At 43.5% G+C, this 26,500-nt stretch overlaps 1 protein-coding gene across 2 annotated transcripts in view; it reads left to right on the forward strand.

The window, feature by feature from the left end:
- The window catches only part of LOC121711925 (exostosin-1), a 241,523-nt gene that overhangs the window by 161,995 nt on the left and 53,028 nt on the right, over positions 1–26,500 (forward strand). For both annotated transcript variants that reach the window (XM_042095810.1, XM_042095811.1), the window contains exon 3: positions 23,634–23,727. In XM_042095810.1, coding sequence (XP_041951744.1) covers positions 23,634–23,727 — 94 coding nt within the window. The remainder of the gene's footprint in view (positions 1–23,633; positions 23,728–26,500) is intronic.

Consider the following 26,500-nt stretch of genomic DNA (forward strand, 5'->3'; position numbering starts at 1 on the left):
ATGAGATTATACATGTATATATATTCATATTAATACATATTATATATGAGATTATCAATCTGATAGGGTACAATTGAAACCTATATGTGCCATCTCAGTAACCTGCAGACAGTCCTTTTCAGTTGTGTTAGCCATTACATGCTGTGCTGCGCTGACTCATGTCCATGACATGGGAAGTCAAGCTGAAAGGAAGTGTAGCTCTCTCTTGAGATTCTATCTAAAGCTTCCTTCCACAATTACCCTACCGTACATAAAGCTTTCACCAATACTTAAAGGCTCGGGGTTGAATTTACAGCCCTCGTGCTCGCAAATGATCTATAAAATTAAACAATCAATTGGATGACTATCAGCGTGGTTCTGAAAGCTGGCTGGGCTGGAGCGTAATGTTAGATGTGTGCAGGAGACCACTGAAGCGCTAACTCATTTAGAGGAAACAGCTCATATAATGTATTATAATTCCTTCTGCCTCACAATTACAGGGGCAGGTAACCATGACGATTGGTACCAAGGGTTATTTCCCCCACCATATGCAAAAGATTAAACTTGCTCTCCTCTTAAAATGCAATTTCATTAAATGATTACAGAGGGCACATTCTTAAGGGGAGTCCCCGCTTTTTTTGATGTATAGACTGTCAAGTAAACATGTTTTTTTTAGTGTAATGGATGCCCAGAGAGATTAAGCAATACAAATCTCATTATTCACTCCCAGTGTTGTATTGAATGGTTAATGAGGAATCAGCATAGAGTCTTTGTGTTGGACAATGGGACTGTTCTGTTCACCTGTCCCCATTATCTTGTCCCCCATGCGCTCCCCTTCTCCGTTCTTGAGCCTGCACTCTCTTCCTCAGGCCATCTCACTACTATCAAACACCAAGACTAGAACACACCAGGACTAGAACACACCAAGACTAGAACACACCAAGACTAGAGCACACCAAGAGTAGAACACACCAAGACTAGAACACACCAAGACTAGAACACACCAAGACTAGAGCACACCAAGACTAGAACACACCAAGACTAGAACACACCAAGAGAGCACACCAAGACTAGAACACACCAAGACTGGAACATATCAAGACTAGAACACACCAAGACTAGAGCACAACAAGACTGTAACACCAAGAGTAGAACACACCAAGACTAGAACACAACAAGAGAACACACCAAGACTAGAACACCAAGAGAACACACCAAGAGAACACACCAAGACTAGAACACACCAAGAGAGCACAACAAGACTAGAACACACCAAGACTAGAGCATACCAAGAGTAGAACACACCAAGACTAGAACACACCAAGACTAGAGCACACCAAGAGAACACACCAAGACTAGAACACACCAAGAGAACACACCAAGACTAGAACACACCAAGAGAACACACCAAGACTAGAGCACACCAAGAGAACACACCAAGACTAGATAGATAGATAGATAGATAGATAGATAGATAGATAGATACTTGATTGATCCCCAGGGGAAATTCAAGAAAGAAAGACTAGAACACACCAAGAGAACACACCAAGAGAACACACCAAGACTAGAACACACCAAGACTAGAACACACCAAGACTAGAACACAACAAGACTACAGCACATCAAGACTAGAACACACCAAGACTAGAGCACACCAAGAGACACACACACACACACACACACACACACACACACACACACACACACACACACATTTACAACATTTCTTTGGTACTCTTCTTTTATTCACCTTTGAGTGACAAGCAAGGCTTGTTTTTCCACAGGCATTTGCCAGACAGAGACAGAGACGCTGGAGCATTGTGGGTGTCGAGAGCCGGGTCATGCCAGTCAGTCTCCCACCATGGAGTGGCTGAACACCACGGAGGCAATCCTTAAGATGCCCTCTCTAACTCCCCTAATCCTCACACAATCATAGCGAGAGCAGCATCACGGCGGGTTGATGACAAGCATCTAGCCTGCTCTTTGATGTACCCCCTTTACAATAAATAAGGCATTTGATTAGGCCCTTCGGCATCCCCAAGCCCTCTAAAATTTTTATGGCTTGCAAGTATGGTCTCCTTGACTGGAGATTAAAATCTCTGCTGTGTGTGTGATTTGGCGAACGAGGAACTGAGAGAGAAAGAGAGAGAAAGAGAGATTGGGAAAGAGGTGGGGGAGAGCAAGAAACATAGTGTTGTGTTTCTGCCTTTTTTTCTTTTTAATGTCTTTTTTTTTTGGCATCGCGGTCCTCGGCAAGGAATTGTTGAGCTGTATCAATGTCCTCCTTGTGATTGCTTTCAAATGAATCCTCGCCATGCCTCCCTGTCTCTCCCGCTGTTGTCTGGGGCCCGGGAAAGATGATGCATCATGAAAAAATAACACCTGCGACACTTTGATTTCCTATGAAACTTTGATGGTGCTGCCCATTGTTTCAGGAAGTACATTATTTAAGATGGATGCCAACCCACATTTCCTAGAGCTTCATGCAGTGAGGAGAAGATCACCAAGGCCAAATGGAGTCAAGAAACAATTTTCGAACCTCTTCTGTGTGTGAATGTGCTGAAGCAAAGTCGACATTGAACCACTGACATGAATAATAGGAGTTCTACCGTTTTGACGGCAAAGGTTAAGTGTAGCAGGATAGCTGTTTGGCCAAGGCTAAAGTGGTATTCACAGTGAATTGGTCATTCACCATCATTATACTGTAAAGAGGTTCAGACTGAGCTTCCTGTATATACACCTCTGTAGAGAAGATTGAGTTTAGCAGATGAGCGTTGATGTTCAGTTTGGTTTGAACAAATACTGAGATGCCCATGACCTCACAGGTCCAATGGAGCCCTTATGAGCGCCCTCAGTTTGGTATGTGCGGTCGTGATGCTTTGAAAAGAGTTACCATATATCCTCATGGGTGCCAACCTCTGTTCCGGTGAACAGTTTTCAATACACAGATCTTGAAAAGCATTTTGTCTCCACTGCAAAAAGGTTTAAAAAATCTTGTTCCTTTTCTATGTCAGATTGCTGAAGCATATCCAGAGCTCCTCCTAACTGGAGAAGCTTCTCTTAAAAATAAAACTATTCTGTTATTTTAAGACCTTGAGCTCTGAGGTTTTCACATTTCACCCTCAATCCACACAGCCTTGTCAATTTTATATTCTATTGCTGAATGTTATGGTTTCTTTTTGTTTGTTTTTTTTTATATATAATTTCAAGCTTTTTACATGGCACATAAACAGAATATTTAAGTAATTTTCGTCAATGTCAGAAAACAAAGTGTCTAAGATTCCTTTAATTCCTGCAGTAATTATGGACTGTGACCGATGCACATATATGAGTTTTCCACCTATTTCAATTATAGAGAACTAACAAGTACAGTAAGTGTCACACTAGTACAAAAAGTGTCAAATGGCTGATGAAGACGTTTTGATTCATCAGAATTTAGATTTTGTTTGTTTCTGTCATGTTTATGCAAATATGCAAAAGGTTGGTGTTGGGTAAAGAAATTAAAACTAAGTGACTCCCAACTGCATAAAAAGCCTCAATCAAGAGAAACTGTAAAAGATATTAATATATATATATATATATTTCTATTTTGTTGTACTGTACGTCACATCCAATATGTCATTCTTTCAAGTCAGTCCAGACATGCAAACCATTCAGAATGTAATGTCACTCTCCAGCACCCAACGGAGCAACAACATCCCCTGATCTATCTGCAGATAGCACCGGCGCTGGACATAACGCTGTCTCCGGCGACAAGGCAGACGGCTGGCATGCACACCCACACACACACAGATCTCCGGTGCAGACTCCCGTTTAGCACATCTCACTGGCGAGCAGAGGAGATGACCCGAAAGGTCGCCGGTGCTTTGTCAACAGCAAAAAGCCATTACCATCTCCCCGAGGGATTTGTCGCGCAACAATCGCCCTCTTTGTTTATCCACGGGAGAATGGCCGCAATTTATACAGTACGGCGGGTTTGCTGAGGTCGTATTGGCTCGTGTAATGTCACTTTGCACTAAAGGAACACTTGCGTCCAGGCGCAGGCTGATGCGGCGGATGCTGAATAGATGCACATAGTTGTGTTGCAGATGTTACTGCATTGTGTCGATGGAGCATTCACACAGATACAGTACATAGCTGCCGTGCCTATTCAAAATGACACAGTGTATTCCCATGGCAAGACCCACAGCAACACAACATCTAGCTTTCCTCTGTTTGCAGGGACAGAAGTGAATGGGGGAAAGGAAACATACATTGGGAAGCATTTTGCCCTCAGCTGAGAATATTTGTGCTTCACTTTCCAGTGTTCAGTTTTCTTGTGGCTTGTGGGCCTTTTCCCTAATTATCTTACATAAATGTTAACCTGCTGAGGTTGATATGATACCGTAAAAATAGTTCTTTCAATAGATTCTTCATTTCTAACCATTAATCTGATAGAAATAGTCACTAGGTTTGCCTTAGGAATAGTCATGTCTGTTAGCCAAGCAGCACCCTTTCCCAGCCCTCAAAGACTCCCAAAAGAGAAACTATTGAGGGGGAAAGGAGACAGTGGTGGCCTTCTCTGTCGCTAAATCCCAGCGTCTTACCAAAAGAAGATTAAATATAATGGACCAGCGATGCATATCCGGGACATTTTGTCAGTGGATATAAATGTAATCTCCCTGACCCGAACAGTAACGACTTCTGCAGCGTCCAAGCAGGACCAGGCTATTAAAGATGAGACCCAGAGTATTGTCCCGCTCTCTCCCTGCTTTGCATTACAATGCGAGGCAACATTTTCTTTTTCTTTTTTCAGACAGGCTGTCAACAGACCTCGGAGACTATACATCTTTTATGTGCTCGGAGAAAAATACATCTCTTTTTGTTCCACACTCCGACTCCACCAAAGAGCCGATGTTCTTTTGAAGGTAGCAACTTCTTGAGTGCATGTGAAGGTTCGGTGAGATCTTTGTATTGGGGTGTTTAAAAAAGCATCAAGCGATTGCCTATGGCATGTATTTTTCATATGTTTTTTTTTCATATTTAATGCTGCAACAACAGTATACATGTTGACTTTTTTCCTATTTGAGGACTTTTATCTTACATTCAACAGTCATGATGAGAAATATTGTCTAAAAGCAGCCTAAACTTCGCAATCTGAAGCAGCACTGGCAGTGGAAAGATCCTTCCTGAAGGAAGACATGTTGAGCTAAACTCAACTCAAAGGAGGAGTCCATGTGCCTGGAGCCTCAGACACAAGTAGAACGTAAACCAACCAAAAGGGCTTGCTGAGGGCAAAACAAGAAAATGATGTGGGAGAAATGTTACGGCACAAATGTAGGCTACTAAATATCACATTGGTGAACCAGTCCACTTGTTAGATAAGCACTGCAGCTCTAGGGCTCAGAACAGAACTTGTTGAGGAATGTTTGCTGCTTTTTCATGGTGGCTATCCGTCCTGTGGAAGGACAGAGGTGAACGATCAGAAGACTGATGAGGAGTAATGGATGGTGTTCTGGGATGGGGATGGGCAAAATTACACCAAAATGTATTTCAAAATAAAATACCAAATACCCTCATTAAATGCATTAGCATTTAATTAGCAAACGCATTAGCCGTGCCATGTATCAAAATAAAATGCTGTAATTTTGAAAATACTAAAAAAATGTTATGGGAGCGTGAAATCACTTTGCAAATGTTTCTATGTTTGCAAACATTTTACCTATTAGAACTCCAATAAGGCTATGTGTGTGTGTGTGTGTGTGTGTGTGTGTGTGTGTGTGTCTGACATACATGGATTTTTATGAGCCTGTTCAAACTACATGGCAAATCGAGAGACAGATTCAAAAAATCATACAGTTTCTGCTTGGCATGTCAGCACCAATCAGAGGCTGCATGCATCATTTTGCGCATTTGTGATGTCATCACATAGACGTATTTTACTATGTTTTTTTTTTTTTTCAAATAAAAAAATACACACTAATAAAGTGTTTTGTTACAAATCTATCAAATCTATCAAATAGAAATGACAAAATACTAATTGGTCGTAATAAACTCTGTGGCAGCCGCGGTCCAATCACTAGGTAGGCGCAGAGTGCTCGGATACTAAGCACTCACTCTGGCAGCCTCTCAATTGAACGCATCCTGCTGAATTGAGTTTTGGGCAGGCGGGTGGCGTCTGCATATGTAGGGCCCATACATCATGTCTGCTTGGATAGGCTGAGCGCGCTTTAGCGGAGCTTAACCAGATCACGGCGCTTAATGCTGCCAGTCAGGCCCGGAGAGTGGAGAGACGAGTGCGCCCTCTCTATCAGTCAGGCGCTGTTGGAGCTGTTGAAACATCAGGCCTGTCCGCACTCAAATTGGACAGCTGTAGTGAACGAGAGAGCGAGGGTGAGGGAAGGAGAAAGGAAGTGTGTGTGTGTATCGCTCAGTGAGTGTGTGTGTGTGTATATGCGTGTGTGTGTGTGTACATGCGTGTGTGTGTGTATATGCAAATATATGATTACGTTTTTATATGTGTATGCTTGTTTGACGTGTGTGTGTGTGTGTGTGTGGTGTGTGTGTGTGTGTGCCTGTGTGTGGTATTTCAGAGAGAGGCTGTACAGTCAGATGTTGTCGCCTGTCCGATCCATTCATTAAGAAATACTTGTTTTTGTTTTCCATACTAAACATCAATCAGTATCATTCATATCTGTCTCTGTGTGCTATGGTCAGGCTCTGAATCTGGCGCTACAACTTAACCCCTCCTACCCTACCAAGAGACACCTCACCCACCCACTCTGCTTCCTTCTCCGCGCCCCCCCCCCCCACACCCACCACCCACACACACACACACACACACACACACACACACACTCCCCTCTCCCCCTCTCCTCCACTTTGATTCACTGCTGCAATCTCTCATCGTGATGCTACATAGCCTATCAATCATTGACAATCATTCTGTGCAGGCCCGGGATCTAGATGCGTGAATGTGAGGCCTGCTCTCTTCCCCTTGTCGCCCGGGTGACTGTGATTCGAGGTGACTGTAATGGATTAATCTGGGAATCGGGAGCGCACTCCCTCTCTTTCCCTCATTCTTTCTCTCTCTCTTTCCCTCGTCCTTTCTCTCTCTCTCTCTCCCTCCCTCCCTTCCTCTCTCTCTCTGTTTCTGTCCACTGGAGGAAGATGGGGAGAGAGAGTGTGAGAGAAAGAGAGAGAGAGAGAGAGAGAGAGGGATGCAGGAGACCGGGAGAAGGATATATCTTCTTCATTCCCAAATGAAGGCCCCTGAGGAGGGACTAAGGCTCAGTGAGTCACCTTGAGAAGAGCATTTCAGTATCACACAGTTCCATCACTCAGATAGTAGTAAAGGCTCTAGCAAAGGAAGACTTTTAGGTCTTTCTTTTTTTAGACTTTTTTTTTTAAATATCATTACATATGACCCTCAGTTAATGTCTGATTAATTTAAAGGTGTATTGTTCAAATGGGCTAAATTATTTTCCTGAAAAATAAAAAGAAGCACACTGTTCTATAAGCTCCCAGAGTGGTTTATTGACATCAATTTCAACCAGAGGTCTTCTGATTAATAAACCTCTCTGGGAGCTTATAGAACAGTGTGAGAGTATCTTTATATTTTTCACCTTGTCGGCTAAGCCTTATACCCAGCACCTGTTTAAATTGTCTAGATGTGCGTGCACTTCACGCTCATTGACTAACTTATTTCCTGACCTTAGGGTGTATTGACTCACTCTACATTCAGATAATTCCCGAACATTTTGCTCACCACGATGCATTTTAAACGGCCTTCACATCGCTAAGCGCACATTGTCAAGTGATGTAATACAGGCATGCATTTAAAAAGACCTTTCGCATCTTCTTTGCACAGATCAACACATGATGTAACACATCGGGCTCCTTTCCCATATCCTGTGTAGAGGCCTCGTAAATGTCAGCACTATGTGTTTCTCATGTAGAGTAGATGTTAATGGGGACAACATCTGATATCAATCTAGATAGTGATTTGGCCAATTCAGCTGCCCCCCACCTTATCACTGACTGAAGTCCCTGGTGAGCAATGGTATGTGCCCTGCAGAAACTCTTGTTGAATAAGCATTTTGCAACAGGACTTGATGAGGGGAAAAACTCATTCATCTGTGCTTGTCTCAAGATTGGAACAGCATTAGAAAACTGCCCCTCCCCCCTTTCTCTCTCTCTCTCTCTCTCTCTCTCTCTCTCTCTCTCTCTCCTCTCTCTCTCTCTCTCTCCTCTCTCTCCTCTCTCTCTCTGCCCCCCCCTTCTCTCCCTCTCTCCTCTCTCTCTCTCTCTCCTCTCTCTCTCTCTCTCTCTCTGTCCCCCCCCTTCTCTCTCTCTCTCTCTCTCTCTCTCTCTCTCTGCCCCCCCCCTTCTCTCCCTCTCTCTCTCTCTCTCTCTCTCTCTCTCTCTCTGTCCCCCCCCTTTCTCTCCCTCTCTCTCTCTCTCTCTCTCTCTCTCTGTCCCCCCCCCTTTCTCTCTTTCTCTCTCTCTTCTCTCTCTCTCTCTCTCTCTCTCTCTCTCTCTGTCCCCCCCCTTCTCTCTCTCTCTCTCTCTCTCGCTCTCTCTCTCCCCTCTCTCTCTCCTCTCTCTCTCTCTGCCCCCCCTTTCTCTCTCTCTCTCTCTCTCTCGCTTTTTCCTCCACTCATAAAAAGGGGGACAGCTCATTCTCTGGCTCCGATGTTCACAGCTGTGTAGAATTATGTTGGGAACAGTCATGCTGCGGTTTTGTTTGCCAGACAGGATGAAACAGAACACATTTGGTTTTGGACCTTCCGCCAGGTTCTGCCCATGAGAAAGCCTAGAATGTCCACTCAAAAAGCATGAAGTAGAGCTGCGCCTTGTTTTTTAAGTCCTCTTGAGAAAGGTTACAGGTCACAGCAGGTCACAGCTCATTTAGATCACATAATTGAACAATTACATCACAATTTCATGAGTACCTTATAGGGCATAGTGATCAGACATATATATAAAAAAAAAAAAACGTACAATAGACACACACATGTCAAATACATTTTACAGAAAACAGGACATTTCCAATTCTTCGTTTAGACCATTAGGATGAAGAGTCTTTAGATAGAAAATATATCTGCATTCACATTGCAATAAACATTTGTCTAAATTTCCACCTTTTGGGAGTCAAATGATCAATGCCACAGAATTACAGATCCTTAATTGAGTGGTTTCCGTCTGCAAAATGTCTCGCAACAGCTGATTTGGGATCAGCCCTGCGAATAGAGTTTTTATGCTCATTAATTCTGAATCTGAGTTGTCTAGTGGTTTTACCAACACACTGAAGGCCACATTTTAAACATGAAAGAAGGTAAACAACATTGTTAGAGCTGCATGTAATACGTTTTTTAATCTTGTATTCTCTCTTTGTCACATAACTAAGGTGTTGACTTTTTTAGCATTGGAACAAGCAGCACAGTTACGGCATGGGAAGAAACCTGTGGCATTGTCCAAACGCTCCTGATGGGTGGATGTTCTGTGTGTATCTGCATGTACCAGTATATCACGAACATTTTTTGCTCTAGAAAAAGAAAACAGAGGGGGAAAATTAAAGATCTCTTTACCAACATCATCAATTGACAAGATATTCCAATGTTTTTTTTAACAATATCACATATAGAGTGGCCTAGAGGTGAGAAAGTAACACAAGAAAAAGATTTTTGTCTCTTAGGTATAGCTTTGTCAAAAAGGTCATTTCTGTTCTTGCTATGTGCTTTGATGAATACTTCATTAAGAACATCACGTGGATACCCTCTTTCCAACAGTTTGTTAAGAAGCTTATGGGCCTCTACCTGAAAGTCATCGTCCCTTGCACATATACGTCGTTAAGAACTGACTAAATGGTAAACCTTTTTTGAGGGACATTTGATGATGACTAGTATAGTGTAGGAGACTGTTTTTGTCAGTGGGTTTAAAGTGTAAAGTGTGGTGTATATACAGTATGTCCCTCTTTCAGAATTGCCTTCGTATCGAGGAAACTCACTTGGTGATCATCATACTCTAGACTAAATTCAATTGACTCCATGCAAGTATTGAGATGTTGAAGTAAGATTTGAAGGTCACTGCTTGAACCCCTCCAGATCAGAAATATATTGTCAATATATCTTTTCCAAAACACAATAGATGGTGAAAAAGGATTGTCATTATAGACATATTGAAATTCAAAAAAACCCATAAAAAGGTTTGCATAATCTGGGGCAAAACTTGCACCCATTGCTGTGCCATGTGTTTGCAGGAAAAAGTTTTTACCATGAAGAAAATAGTTTTTAGTTATTACAATTTCAGACATATTAACCAGGAAATCTGATGGTGGGACATGATCAGATCTGGAGTCTAGAAAGAACTTAAGTGCATTCAGGCCAGAGGGTGAGGGATGTTTGTGTACAAACTCACCACATCCATAGTGGCGAGAATGAGCTCACCACTAGTCAAAGTCAGGTCACTTAGTTGTGTAATGAAGTCTGCTGTGTCCTTGAGATAAGATGGAAGTTTTTCCACTAGTGGCCTTATGTGATAGTCAACAAAGTTAGATAGTGGTTCGGTTAAGGAACCAATACTAGCAATGATGAGAAACTTTTATGAACTTTGGGTAGACCATAAATCACTGGTTTGATGGGAAAATCATTCAGTCTGATTTATGTGACCCACTGACAGAGCTTGCTTTAAGAAAACTTCAATTTCCCCTTTAAAAGAGCGTGTTGGATCACATTGCAATTTTTTGTAGAATTTACAGTCAGACAGCTGTCTATTAATTTCATCATCATACATGTTAGTGTTCATCAGTACTGTCTCTCCCCCTTTATCAGCCGGCTTTACAGTGATATTGGGGTTTTTTGCCAGAGATGAGAGGGCAGTCCGTTCACCTAAAGTGCAATTAGATCTCGAGTGAGATCTGAGCTGGAAAAGTTCTTTAACATCCCTATCAACTAACTTACAGAACGTGTCAATACCTGCACAGTTAACTTGTGGACAGAATGTACTTTTACGCTTAAAGTGCACAGGAGCATTTCTTTCAGTAACAACATTCTGAACAGTTAGAGGCAAAGTAGCTCTCCCCTTATGGTAGAAATACTTTAACTTGATAGAACGAAAGAATTTAAACAGTTCTACCTGGACTTGAAAGGGATTGAGGGGGGTGTTGGTACAAAGGACAGCCCTCTGTTGAGAATGGAGGTTTCTTCATCATTCAGTCTCTGGTCAGATAGATTGAAGATTAAGCTGGCATCTTCTGGTTGGCTACATGCTTCAGATAGCCTTGACTCCTTAAAAGTATTGCGCCCTCTTCGGCCTCTTCTGGTTTTTCTTTTGGCTTTTTCTGTTTCTTCTGTTTGATTGGCTGGTTCTTTTTGGTGGGTGCCCTCTCTAAAAAATCAAACACAAAATCTAGCACACAAATGGTGTGCTAGAGATGAAAGAGTAGGAGTCTGAGCGAGGAGCTCCTCTGGTTTTCCGATACTTTGGCCTTTCAGATGTCAATAGCCATGGGTACACCCTTCCACCTTTATAATCCATTATAAGCCTAGAATGTTCCAGAACACTTAATACTGAAGGACATATTAGTAAATACTGTCTGAGGAAGTAAAGAACATGAGAGTTTGTTGTTAGAACCACTGATCTATAAAGAACTTTATAGATCAGTGGTTAGAACCTGTGAATGAAACCGAGAATGCTCTGCTGTGAAAAATAGAATCACTATGTTGCCTATAGCGGCACACACTGTCCCTGGGGCTGGTATGAAAAAGTGAGAGTAAGTGAAGAGACTTATTCCCTTTTATCCTGCTGTTTTACGGCACAGTGACCGAATAAAGAGAATAAACCCACCCAAAGGTAATCAATGGCCTGCTCTTAGTTGGACAGGACCGCCATAAATATATTGAGGATGTGGAGGTTGTTAATTAAATTTTGATAACATCTCACCTCTGCGTGAAATGTGAGGAGACTGGGCTTTTGGGCCGATGTGTCATCTCTCAGTCCTCCCATTTCTTTCTAGTGTGTGTGAGTGTGTGTGTGTGTGTGTGTGTGTGTGTGTGTGTGAGTGTGTGTGTGTATGTGTGTGTGTGTGTGTGTGTGAGTGTGTGTGTGTGTGTGTGTGTGTGTGTGTGTGTGTGTGAGAGAGAGTGTGTGTGTGTGTATGTGTGTGTGTGTGTGTGACAAAACTGCAGCTGTCTTTATTGGTTACATGGCGCTTAAGAGTCTTGCTGAACCTGTAAAACTTCACTGATACATAAATGAACGACTCAACACACAGGAGTCTGGCAAGAATCATTTTCTGTAGGAGAAGTCCTTTGTGTTTAATTTAGCAATAGCTGATGTTTTTTGCTAAAATATGCCAGCATAATTGGTTTATTAATTTCTCTTCTTACCCAAAATGAAACATTTATGAAATTGCTCTCATGAATCTATTATTTTTCTGCTGACTGAGAACAAGAGGTCTATTTCACTGCCAAAGTCAGCACAGGCCAAAAGCCTGCTTTGATTAACGAATACCGCATTATGTATGCCATCATAAATCACATATTTCACGTGTGCAACTACATAGATCCGCTGCTCGGTTTACATTGGACTAAAGAGAGAGTTATACGAGTTCTGACCGCAGATGACTCTTGCTGGACCTTCGTTGCAAGTCAGAGCTGGATTACTGTAAAGGAAGTAACATCAGTCCCTGTGGCATTGCATTGCTTTGAGTCCCTTCTCATGAGCTGACCCACACCCACCGACTAAATCATAGGAAAACACTCCTGACATGAAACAGACGGATTTAACCAATGAAAGATGTTCAACCACCTTTTTCAGCAGTGTTCCCTTTGACTCACACAAGGAGGGGAAAAGGAGCAAAACCTTTTCCATGAAAAATTCATAGATAATGCAGAGTAAACAAAGTGCTCTAGAATGGCCAGGAATGTTTTACTGTTTGGCAAATTCACTGTGACGCCCTACTGCGTTTTCTTAAGGTTGGTATATCGCTCTTGGGAGCAAGGCCTCCACCTAATTGCTATGGTGACTGACAGTGTTGTAGGCCAGTAATTTGATTTATATTGAGTTATACAAGGAATGGTTTAGAGTCTTATAAAAACATGTAGAGACTCGCTTTGGCGAGCACCACATTTGTTGTCATGCTATATTTTCTTTGAACATTTCGCCCTTTCGTAGCGCTCGGTGCCAGGAGGATGAGGGATAGAGCCGTGGTCTCATTTTCTACAACTCACCTGTTCTCTTCTCTCCTCTGTGGACTCCGAGGCTCCAGGAGACTGAGACTGAGACTGTAATCTCCATAGTCTGACAGTTTACTTCACAGATATTCAATTTATACCTAACCACCCCAGAAGAACCCCTAAATTATGTACACACACGCTGATGAATTCCTACATGTGAATTAACTCACACGTCTCAAATCTGCTCTCTAATGAGGGCTCATGGGTCTCCATTTTGTCTCCAAGAGCGCACGAGCAAAAGAGAGAGAGAGAGAGAGAGAGAGAGAGAGAGATTTCTTAGGCTGGTGCTGCAGCGAAGATGGAAGATCATCTTTTGCCGACTGTGACTGTGGTCGGAGGTGGTGAGACGGCTGGGTTCTTTTACAAAATAAAGTGGCAGATTTGCTATGAACACAGGGAGCAGTTAATCTGAGCTCAAATTTAGCATGCAGCACAGAAGCTACTTTATGGTTTAGCACTTGGCTGATGATATACCTCACATGTCACACTTGAGGAATTTATAGACACACTTCATCATCCCATGTCCAATTGGACTGTGGATTATTTTCTGCCTTTGCTGAGTGCCTGTCTGCTTCAGCAGCAGGCTTCATGTGCCATATAAATCATAGAGCCTCATCCCACTGATAAATCAGTAACACTTCTAACCCCTTATAAGGCCTATATAAATGGCCTTAGCTCTGGTCTAACTGTGTTACACTATGACTGGAACCGCTTTAGATAGGAATACATTCATGAGACTTCTATTTGGTTATACCTTCAGTGAACACACACTGAATGTTGTGAATGAATAGTAAGTATAACATGTCAGTTAAGTCGTTTTGGATGTCTCTTCCAAAACCTGTCCTTCAAAATATTTAAAGGTGCTCTAAGCGATGTTGGGTAACGTCACTTCTGTTGACATTCAAACAAAACAGAGAGCTAGCTCGCTACTCCCTCCTCCTCCCTCCCATGCAACTGAAACTCTCCTGAACGTGCATCTCGTCGGTGATTGACTGGAACAGTTTGTTATGTTACATGGTCCAGGCTGGGCTGTCCACAAAGCCCGCGTTTTTTTTTTTTTACAGTGTATTCAGGGAACAGGCAACTAGTGGATGGTAAGGAGCTGTTTGGTCTATGTGACAAAAAATGTTTTAGCTTAGAGATCGCATAGCATCATTCAGAGCACCTTTAATAGTATGTTACAAATTCAGCTTCAGTTTATAATTACTATGCACTTTCACTTGAGTTAATGGCTTTGTGTATCAGCAACCACATTTAGTAAAGCTCACAGACAAATCCAGTCTTGCATTTGAAGATTACTCATGACTGTGTTATATATACTGTGACGTGGGTATCAAATGAACACTGATTGGCTCTCTGCCGTTTATTACCAGCAAGTGACATTACCAGCATGTAGAAACGTCACTAACACTGCAGAACATGAACAGCTAAGAACCTGACGTAAGCTACTCACCACCCAACACATGGCGCATAGAACGCTAGGAAGGAACATACTGGTTCCTCTCCACACATGCATTTATCAGTGTCACAATACCGTTACTGGCAAACTCAGTACATTTCATGGACTACAACATATAATGGCCCCAAGTCGTTTTCTTTTCGCTTCATTTGTTCTCTCTAAGGTTATTTTCCCCTTTTAACATGACGTATTTAAGAGACTGTTTATATGCTACAGTATAGGGCAAGGAGAGAGCCTCAATTAATCCGTACTCCAAAAGTCAACAACTGTGTAATTAATTGCACTGCACAAGGTAAACACACACGAATGAAAAGGGTGGGTGTCTGTTAATTAGAAAACTTCAAAATAAGTATTATTTTTCTGTCTTGGTGCAATTTCCTAAAATGATGTGCCTTCATTATCTGTAACATTTATCTATACTTTATATTTTTTTTTTCTCTCTGATGCAGTAAAAATAGAAGTGTGGTATGATGATCAATTAGAACTAACTACCTAAGTATGACAGTGCTATGCACCATGTTGTGCAAGAAAGATGTTAAAAAGATGCCAGTTAGCACGTTAGCTTAGAAGGAGATCCAAATAAATTAAATTAAAATAAAACCCATCTATCTACAGCACTGTCATACTTGTTAGTTCTAATTGATCATCATGCCACACTTCTATTTTACTGCATCAGAGAAAAGAAAAAATATAATATAGATAAATGTTACAGATAATGAAGGCACATAATTTTAGGAAATTGCACCTAGACAGAAAAATAATACTTATTTTGAAGTTTTCTGCTAATTAACAGGCACCCACCCTTGTGTGTGTTTACCTTGTGCAGTGCAATTAATTACACAGTTGTTGAGTTTTGGAGTGTGGATTAATTGAGGCTCTCTCCTTGCCCTATAGCATAGAAAAAGTCTCTTAAATATTTCATGTTAAAAGGAGAAAATAACCTTAGAAAGAACAAATGAGGCGAAAAGAAAACAACTTGGGATCAATATTAACTTGTATAAGTGTCAACTGGGCTGTTGCTGGTGTTTGTAAGGTGTTGTTTTGCGTATTTTGGGGTCTTTTGCCTCCATTCAGACAGAACAGTCAAGAATGACAGGAATGTTGATAGGTGTTAAAATGAAGAAATATGTCTACAATATGCTAGCCTGACGCATCATACTCAGATTCTAGTCAGAATATGAGTCTGATATTGCTACATTGAGATGTAATTATGGGGCGTGTTTCAACCGATACAGGGGGGGAATGCCTATGCACTCAATTGGATAGACCTAACCAATCACAGCAACAAAATAGCTTACCGTGAGCTGTAGGAAGAACACACAAACCATCCTTCTTCTCCACAAATGCCTTAACATTGTTTTTCTGGTCTTTTGTAAAAGTTACTGTGCTGTCAATATCTCCTACAACACCCATTAGCGAAATCTAATAAATATGTAGCAGGGTAGACCTAGGCTATTCAGAAAAACGGATATTCCCCCCTCCTTTGTTTTTAAAAATAATTCTGTTGAATACAGATGCTACAAACATGTTATAAGCAGCTGAGGAAGGCTGTCGCAAATCCCTCGAGCAAACAGGTGGCTAATCAGAGATTTCAAACGAACAAGGGAACAACATGTCACAATGCAAACACTTGATGAAAGTGAAACCATGAGTTACCACATATCAACTTTTGCCAACGTTTTCAGAAATAATAGTTTCAGTAATAAAACCTCAATGAAATAATATGCATTTTTCCAAATGGGATCTTAGAAGCCATCTGTCATCTTCTAGCCACAGCGTTTTTGTTGCAAACAAAATCAATCTAAGCGTGCTCAGATGACGTGATAGACGAGGCACTGTTGCTCACCTGTCCATCATCGTAAAGCCCAATTTGATTGGTCCAAACAGCTCTGGTTGAGCATAGTTGCTCCACAACAGAGCAATGCCAGACCGAACTTCCTGACCTCAAATGTTGTGGGCAGAGCTAAGTACGGCTGGCACCCAGGCTAACAATATGCTGTTATTTGTCCAAAATTATGAGATCTAAATCTGAAACCTTGCTGCTCAAATGATACCTGGTCCTTTGAGTTAGCTTTTTAGCAATTTAGCAAATTGTATTGAATGGTGAATCTTAAATATGAATGTTAGCAAAACTTCACTGCCACTTTAGAGTTGTAGTGGAGGTTCAAGAGGAACACATATGGATGAGTGACAGCTGTCAGTTGCCTCATTGGTCATTAAAAGCGACCATGTCTCTACATGCCACTCATTCCAGCCCAGTTCAGCATCCCACCTCCTCCACATCATTCCTTCTAATTCACTTGCAGTCACTTTCTTGCTTACACCACACCACCCCACCCCAAAGTCCCCAGTCCCCAGACACTGCATACACAATTCCCTAAGGCATTTCAGGACCATGGACAGCTACAAAAATGCCTAAATACAATCCAACTAGCTTCCATGTTCTGTGTGCACGTGCTGTTGTTGTGTTCTTGGGTTATGAATTATGTTCTCCTGATGTTATTGCCCATAGTTATCCTGTTCCATCTTCAGATCCAGTTAACTATTGGCCTGCAAGTAATAGTGCGAATGAGCATCGACAATCGATGCCCCCCAATCAGAATGCGTTTAGATGGATCTATACAGACCTGGTCCCCTGGCCGTCCATGCTAGTCCGCTGCACAGCCCTGAATGGTGCAGGGGGATTCTATTGATATCCTACTGATCGCTCTCATTGTGTTAAAGAGGCCATCCTGGCCTCCATCAATTAAAGGACAGGGTTTCTCAGAACCTCCCCATCGATTGCTAATTCATTCTGACTGTTCTGTCCCCGCTGAGTGGAATCAGCAGCCTCTGTTCTCATGACCGGCCGGCTGCGCCCAGAAAGGCAGGTGGTAGAGCTCCGATAATGATGAAATAATTCAATGGGAAAACGTGGGCTTTTCAGAGGAATCAGAGTAGTGGAGAGCCAAAGGTCAGCACCAATAAAAGGCTTTTTTCTTTTTTTCATTTGTCCAGCCTCGTCTGATACTCCTCTTCATGCCTTAACCATTTCAGGTCCTGTCCTCTCATTTTCCTTTTCCGTTTTTGTTCCTTTTAAACATTCAATTCTTATTAATGTGAGACAAATACCGATTAAAAAATACCACTCCCTGACGTCTCAACACTGATGTTTGAAAATAAGTGCATTTCTGTTGATAGGTTAAATGGCAAATGTATTCTTAAACTGAGCTTTTTAATAATGAGAGCTAATATCTAGTCAGAGCTCCTTAACAAGCTCATTAGACTTTCAGGTCCCTGGGTTGGATTGGAATATTAAAAATGATTTTTGAGAGAGGGTCCTAATCTTGGATTTTGTGAGTGGCCAGCACAGCTCTGTTTCACGGCATCTGGTTCTGTTCATTTGTGGTTCAGTCCAGTTTCTTCTGCCAATCAGTTCTCTTGGATCCATGACACAACTGTGCTAAAACTTGTACAGTTGGATCTGGAGGCAACATTGGAGCAAGCTCAGAATAGCCATTGCTTTCTATGGGTATGAAGTTTGAATTGAATGTTGTCTCTCTCCCTGTGGCAATTCTACTCTATGGGTCCAGTACGTACAGTGACCGTCCCAGTGGCCCACTCTCAGCAGCAGTAAAAGTGACACTTACCCAGGTTGACATTTCATGAATTAAGAAGCGTATTTGTCCCTGGCTCCGGGAGTGGGATGGGAGCCTGGTGGGAGGGGGGGGTTGGGAGGGTGTGATAGGCAGGCGGAGATTAAGGCTCTCTTGAATGAGCCGCTCTGGATCAGGGGATCTTTTTCGTGCTCCGCTCCTCTGGGGGGGGCGAGGGAGAAGAAGGAAGAGGATTTTGAAAATGATTCCCTGGAGAGCTGTCACTCAGACAGGTGTCATCCATACGTGATCACACACAGCCCAGGATCTGACCACCCAGAGCAACATGCAAACGGAGTTCAGCAGGTTTGAATACTTGAAGGATGCCATTTTTATCCCCCCCCACCCCCACCCACACACACACACACACACACACACACACACACACACACACACATACGATGCATGCACAAACACACAATGTTCCGTTTTCATGGATACTGTATGAAGACACATTGCAGCAGGTACTTTTTTGTTGGAGGATGATGGATAATCCTTTGTGTGCCATCATTAGCTGGTAGCTATCCTCTGTGGTATCTTACCTCCAGTCATGCCCCTTCTGAGGAGTGATAATTGCCTTGAAAGGATGCCTCAAATAATTACACCATGGAAAGGGTGGCCAGTTTTTTTTATTTATTTATTTTTTTGACGTTCTCAATTTCCGTTGTGCTGGGTGTGTTTCAGAAGCATGTCCCAATAATCTCCCGTTCTCCTCCCTCTCCCTCCATCCCTCCATCCCTCCAGCTTCTGTGTTCTTATAATTGGATTCCCTCTCTTTGGCGAAGCTATCAACATGACAGGAGTTATTGATTTCTGAGTGGATTGTGTTTCACATGTCAAAATGTGAGCCCAGTCTACAGTAAAAAGGAGAAGGGAAAAATGCTGATTTATGAATACTGTGTTGTTCATCTTGAGGAAGTCTGCTTTGGCTTGCACAGCTCTTGTCTGCTATAAATAACTGTCAGTAGACAGGGTATTGAGATTCCATTGGCTAGATATGGTTGACTGGATCAAAGCGGGTTTGCCACAAAATAACGCTCTCGGGTGCATCTGTGTCTTAACAGCTAAAGGTCCCCTCTCTAGAAATGAAAAATCAGATCACAACACCGTCAGACAAAGCCCTAGGCTCTAACTCACAATATATGCCATTTTACAATCTCAAAATCTATTAATATTTAAAAAAATAAGTGTGATTTTAAACCATTACTTTTCTTTTCTGCAGCATTCAATAGTTCTATGCGACATGACACCATTTCTCAGACATGTCTTCATTAGCGGGTCACTACTTTGCATTTTCCGCTTTGCAAAAGTTCACCCACCGTATGACATGGTGATTAATGTAACTTATTATGCTACAGAAGCCCCTTGTCCCCCACTGACTCACAATCCTTTAATCTGCCCCATACAGAGGATCCATACCGCGTGTGGGTGTGCTCGAGTGGAGGAAACCATACTTGTCAGCTATCGGAAACCTGAGAGCTTGTGAATGAGGAGTGTGTGTGGTATTCTGGTATGATGGCTCATGCTGTAATTCAAATGCTTCACAAATTGACAGCATGGTGCTAACAGCAAAGTCAACACTTGGAGTTTACAAGCACTGACTAAAATATCTATGCCTTATGCTCTGCTGTAAACCCATCTGGGAGAAAACATCTGGGAAAGCGCTGGACTTATTCACCATCTCCCCAGAGTTAGATAAGATGATACACACCCTTCTCGAGTCTGTAACTCAGTCTGGCACACACACTGTTGGCAGGGATGGATTACTGCACGGGCCTACTGGGCCCAGGCCCAGGGGCCCAAGCCTTTGCATGGAATCATGCCTCAATATCAACAAATCAGGATGTAGGCTATGAATCTATGCACCAGAATACAGGAAATTGCATCAAACAAATTAAACCCCCAAACCCCCCCTCCGACATATGCAACATTTAGTGGGGGGCCCATACAATAAAGTTTATAATCCGTCCATTACCATTAGCCTTGCTTAGCATAGTTCATTGGGGTGGTCAGAACCAACTAGCCTATATCTCCCAAAAGTAACAAAAGACTATGAAGCTAATTTCCCAAAATGTTGGCCTGTTCCTTTAAAGCATGCAGCTATCAAGTCTAAACCTGTCCGACTTCATTAGAAATGACATGGTGGACATTATCAGGATCTATCCATCAGCTTGTCTGGAGAAACTTGCATACATCCCCACCTCATGCTGCCAATAAATAAAACAAACAAAGTCAAAATATGTTATCATTTCATAATTTAACAGCACTCATAGTTTAAGTGACTAAATTGGCCAGTGCATTCTGTAATTTATTGTAAGTATAAAAATGATAATTATATTGTGAATCATTGTATCATTGTTGTAGTTTGTTTAAATTACGTTGTGAGCATATGTGAACTATGATGACTCATGTAGGTTCATATTTTGATACTGCAGTATTGTTGTGCCATTTCCTGTAGTAAGGAGTGTTTTTAGAGGAAATAATAGTGTGGCTTTAGAGATTAGTGTTACGGAATGTAAATGTAAATTTTATCTAAACATCCAGACATGTTCTAAATATTAAAACCTGCCTCCCAACATGTTGCACAAATAGTGAAATATACCAATATACTGTATCACGGCAACCAAGAAAAATATACTGAAGGGATGAATGGATGGATGGATGGACAGATAAAAGATGAAGGGATGAATAAAGCATAAGCTGAGGAATGTTGCTGAGCCCCTCTAGTGGCAGTGTCCTGCAAATCGAAAATCAGGAGGCATCACACCTGCTCTGTGTGTGTGTGTGTGTGTGTGTGTGTGTGTGTGTGTGTGTGTGTGTGTGTGTGTGTGTGTGTGTGTGTGTGTGTGTGAGAGAGAGTGAGGAAAGGGCGAGATAAAAGAAAGAACAACATCCTTTCTTTATCCAACATGTTTCAGGGCAGGATGTGACATGTCCAGATGTCCTGTGTCTTGATCATTCTCTAAAGGGCAAGCTGGCTACCCACTAACCTGTGCATTGAGCAGTGGTTTATTTCCCAGAATCCTTAGCTGAAGCCCTGTATAGCACCCCACACACACACATACACATACACATACACATACACATACACATACACATACACATAAACACACACACACACACACACACACACACACACACACACACACACACACTCCAGCTCCCCCGCAGAAGTGTATTAACTCCCTGGATCACTCGGGTTGACATTGTGTTGCAGGGAGGTCAGTGGCAGATTCTCTCTTCATTGCTTTCTTAAGACGTGGGGGGGGGGACTAATTTAATGACACTAGAGCACTTGTTCCCCAGGAACACACACACACACACACACACACACACACGCACACACACATGAGATAAGAAGAGATACAGTGACACAGACAGCACACACAGCCACACAGAGATAAGAAGCCCCACACCCATAATGCACCAAACACACACACACACACACATACACACACACAAACACAAACACACCACACAGAACGGAGACGCGTACTACAGACACACACCACTCTCACACGTGCTTGTCACTTGGTCAGGCTTGTGGTGGATGGCGATCAGATTAGCTGTGAGCTGGCCGTGTCCTTGGGTCTGGACTCCTGCGGACCCTTGTGTGGAGCCAGAGACAGGCCCTGATGCGTTCGCTCCGCTACACACTGCAGGCTCAGTAATCCCACCCTTCCCTTCTTCTGGAGTGGACAATGATTGATCTGCCCAGTTGGTTCACCTCTGATAATCTGTCATGCTTAACGGCATAATCCACATCTGTGGTCATGTTCAGGTGACCTTTACATACGTGCACTTTCCCCGTCTGTTCTTGCTGCAACGATGACATCATTAATCTATAGATCCTTATAGTCAGGGTGATATGTGGTTTTTTTTTAAAAACTTTTTTATGAAAGCATGAAGCTTGGTGCACTTCACTTGTACAGTATGGCACCCTGATGATTTTCCAACATGGCGCCATCACACAAAACGCCTTATATAATAGATAGAGGTTTCCAAATCTATTATTTCCAAATTTATTATAATACGCCTTATATAATAGATAGAGGTTTCCAAATCTATTATTTCCAAATGTATTATAATACGCCTTATATAATAGATAGAGGTTTCCAAATCCAAATCTAATATGGACAATTAGATTTGTTTTTAGAAATGCTTAATAAATGCATTTTAAGAGCAATCTAACCTAATCCAAGATAGTGGCTTTTAAGGTTGTAGAAGCTCCAATATTGTTTGTCTTTTTATTTGGCTTGTCTCCCCCGTCACCATACGCCGTATACGCGCATAAATAAGGCTTATGTGTTGGATGGTAATGTATTTCAGGGTTTAAGGCCGTGCTCTATATGTTGCCGCCGGACTGATTTACATCACTTAAAAGCTTCCAGTGTTATTGGCCGAGATTTACTGTGAGATAAAAACGGCCGCTCCTCGCGCTCTCGTTTTCACTCGGCCACTTGGACGGGGGGCCGCGAGGCGCGGGCGGCATAAATTACTCGGCGGCCGCTCCGCTCGTCCTGTGGTGGTTGGCGCGTGGACAGGAGGAGACATGGAAAGCCGAAGGGAGGTGGTGGAGGAGGAGCAGGAGAGTTCTTCTTCAGTCCATGCGTCATGTGAGCGCGCGCTCGTTTTTTTTTTTTAGGGGCTTGGTGACTGAGGGGCGGGAAGATTCATTGGAAGATCTGTCTTCTGCCTAGAGGGGTTTTTTTTATTGTAGGTTTTCGGATGGTTTGTTGACATTCCTGGAATGTCTCTGTGCATCTGAAGATGTTTTTCTTGGACATGGTCATCATCCAGGCTTCCATTAATCTTTAACTCCCAAGGATTTATTTCTTCATGGAAGAAATAAAAGGATTGGCCCATCAGTTTGACATAGGTTGAAAAGGTCAGGTTTTATATGACAAAAAAAATCATGTGTCTCAAAAACTTTCACCCCTACCCACAACAAACCAAACCACCAAACTATCATACATTTACTGGTTGGTCATTTACATCATGAATTCAGAGTCACTAAACAGAGTGTTGCCTATTTTTTTTTACTTGTAAGCTACTATGTATTCAACATTCAGTCAAAACACCTATAATCTCTTTTCCAGAAAGATACCACGATGTTTTCGTCATGATGTTTGAACCTTCTGGAATCTTGGCAGTTGTATTTATAAGATGTGTTGTCATGCCCCTGTCTCTGAAACTCACAGCTGGTGACTGGAAGGTGTTTGTGCCATTACGTGTTGCTCTCTCTGTGTGTGTGTGTGTGTGTGTGTGTGTGTGTGTCTGATTCATTTGACAGCTCCTCTCTCTGACTCTCTCTCCTCTCTCCTCCTCCCCTCTCACCTGCAGATTCGACTACCAGGAGCTGCTCCATAACTCCAGTTTCTGCCTGGTCCCCCGAGGGCGTCGCCTTGGCTCCTTCCGGTTCCTGGAGGCCCTGCAGGTGTGTGCTGCCGTGTGAGGTTCTCCTCCTCCAAACAAAGTCCCTTCAAGGCTCCCCGCCCCGCTCGCTGCACTTGAGTGGTTCCCTTGGAAACAAGCCATGATCGCTCATGTCGTTGGGAGGCGAGGTTATGGCGAGATGTTTTTGCAAACCCTCTGGGTCGAGAGCACTGGTGTTTGGCTTATTGGTATTGACAAGCTGTCATCTTTTCAAAAACAACCCAAGATGCCCCTTCTGTATAGTAGATACAGATTCAGACTATTTTTATCTGCCTCGCTCCATACCACCCACTTTCATTAGCACCTGGTCTCTCTCTCTCTCTCTCTCTCTCTCTCTCCTCTCTTCACTGAGTCTCTCTCTCTCTCTCTTTCTCTCTCCCCTCCTTGCTTGGTCTCTCTCTCTCCCCTGCTCACTTAGTCTCTCTCTCTCTCTCCCTTCCTTACTTGCTCTCTCTCTCTCTCTCCTCCCCTCACTTAGTCTCTCTCTCTCTCTCTCCCTTCCTTACTTGCTCTCTCTCTCTCTCTCTCTCTCTCTCCTCCCCTCACTTAGTCTCTCTCTCTCTCTCTCTCTCTCTCTCTCTCTCTCCTCCCCTCACTTAGTCTCTCTCTCTCTCTCTCTCTCTCCCTTCCTTACTTGCTCTCTCTCTCTCTCTCTCTCTCTCTCTCCTCCCCTCACTTAGTCTCTCTCTCTCTCCCTTCCTTACTTGCTCTCTCTCTCTCTCTCTCTCCTCCCCTCACTTAGTCTCTGTTTATTGTCTCTCTTTCTCTTTCTCTTACTCCCCCTCATCTTCCTTTTTCATTGTTTTTGTATTGATGTTTTTGTTCGACTTTGTCTCTCTCTCTCTCTCCACCCTCCCTACTGTATCTCTCCATCTCTTTTCTCTTCCTCCCTCAGTCACTTCCTCTCCTTATCTGATCCCTCCCTCCATTCGTCTCCCTCTTCCTGTTTCGTCTGCCTCTGTCTCTCTCTCCTTCTCATTTCCTCCATCAGACAGTTAAATGGTGTTCATTAAGCAGGCTTAAGTCATCTAGACAAGGGCTCTATTGCAACACCCCTACATGCCTCATAAACCTTCGGCAATTTCTGTGTCCCATTACAAAGGTAAAGCTTTTCATTAGAGGACATGCTTTATGGGTCCGCCCGCAAAGTTGTTCGGCTAAATTAGGCGTGCCTGACGCGGTGACCGCAAAAATATCCAGCCGAGCACTGCCGCTTTTTATTTGATTTGTTTATGTCACAGGTTAACCTTTGAAATAGGGCTTACAAGCGCAACTTCAGCTTATTAAAGTATGCCAGACGAAATAACAAGTCAAGGATCATGTAGAGTCAGCTTGTGATTATTGCTAATAAACCCTGCAAGGTTGCTGCGGACCGTGACACAAAGTGGACAAATTGCAAGTGATCGTTTACCAAAACACTGCTCTTGTCATGATTTCAAAGATTAATGTCATGATGACAAAAAATGCACAAAAACAAGCATGTTAAATCACTACTTGTGCAGGGCTCTGGCCATTTCACTTCTCTTTAGCACCCAGATTTCCGAGGGCCCCACCTCTGACGGGTAGAACATCAAAAGGCTTTTAGGTGCGACACACATTGAACAGCAGCATCGGCACTCTCACTCAATTTATCATCTCCGCTCCCACAATAAGGAGGGCTACCATGCAGATGGTTGGGTGTTGGAGGAGAGGAGGGAGGGATGGAGAGGAGGGAGGGATGGAGAGGAGGGAGGGATGGAGAGGAGAGGAGGGAGGGATGGAGAGGAGAGGAGAGGAGGGAGGGATGGAGAGGAGAGGAGAGGAGGGAGGGAAGGGATGGAGAGGAGAGGAGAGGAGAGGAGAGGAGGGAGGGATGGAGAGGAGAGGAGAGGAGGGAGGGATGGAGAGGAGAGGAGAGAGGGATGGAGAGGAGAGGAGAGGAGAGGAGGGATGGAGAGGAGAGGAGAGGAGGGAGGGATGGAGAGGAGAGGAGAGGAGGGAGGGATGGAGAGGAGAGGAGAGGAGGGAGGGATGGAGAGGAGAGGAGAGGAGGGAGGGATGGAGAGGAGAGGAGAGAGGGATGGAGAGGAGAGGAGAGGAGAGGAGGGATGGAGAGGAGAGGAGAGGAGGGAGGGATGGAGAGGAGAGGAGAGGAGGGAGGGATGGAGAGGAGAGGAGGGAGGGATGGAGAGGAGAGGAGAGGAGAGGAGGGAGAGGAGAGGAGGGAGGGATGGAGAGGAGGGAGAGGAGAGGAGGGAGGGATGGAGAGGAGGGAGAGGAGAGGAGGGAGGGATGGAGAGGAGGGAGAGGAGGGAGGGATGGAGAGGAGGGAGAGGAGGGAGGGATGGAGAGGAGAGGAGAGGAGGGATGGAGAGGAGAGGAGAGGAGAGGAGGGATGGAGAGGAGAGGAGAGGAGAGGAGGGATGGAGAGGAGAGGAGGGAGGGATGGAGAGGAGAGGAGAGGAGGGAGGGATGGAGAGGAGAGGAGAGGAGAGGAGAGGAGGGAGGGATGGAGAGGAGAGGAGAGGAGAGGAGGGAGGGATGGAGAGGAGAGGAGAGGAGGGAGGGATGGAGAGGAGAGGAGGGAGGGATGGAGAGGAGAGGAGAGGAGAGGAGGGAGGGAGAGGAGAGGAGAGGAGAGGAGGGAGGGAAGGGATGGAGAGGAGAGGAGGGATGGAGAGGAGAGGAGAGGAGAGGAGGGAGGGATGGAGAGGAGAGGAGAGGAGGGAGGGAAGGGATGGAGAGGAGAGGAGGGATGGAGAGGAGAGGAGAGGAGGGAGGGATGGAGAGGAGAG

Source organism: Alosa sapidissima, chromosome 6 (genome assembly GCF_018492685.1).
Source record: "Alosa sapidissima isolate fAloSap1 chromosome 6, fAloSap1.pri, whole genome shotgun sequence".
NCBI lineage: Eukaryota > Metazoa > Chordata > Actinopteri > Clupeiformes > Clupeidae > Alosa > Alosa sapidissima.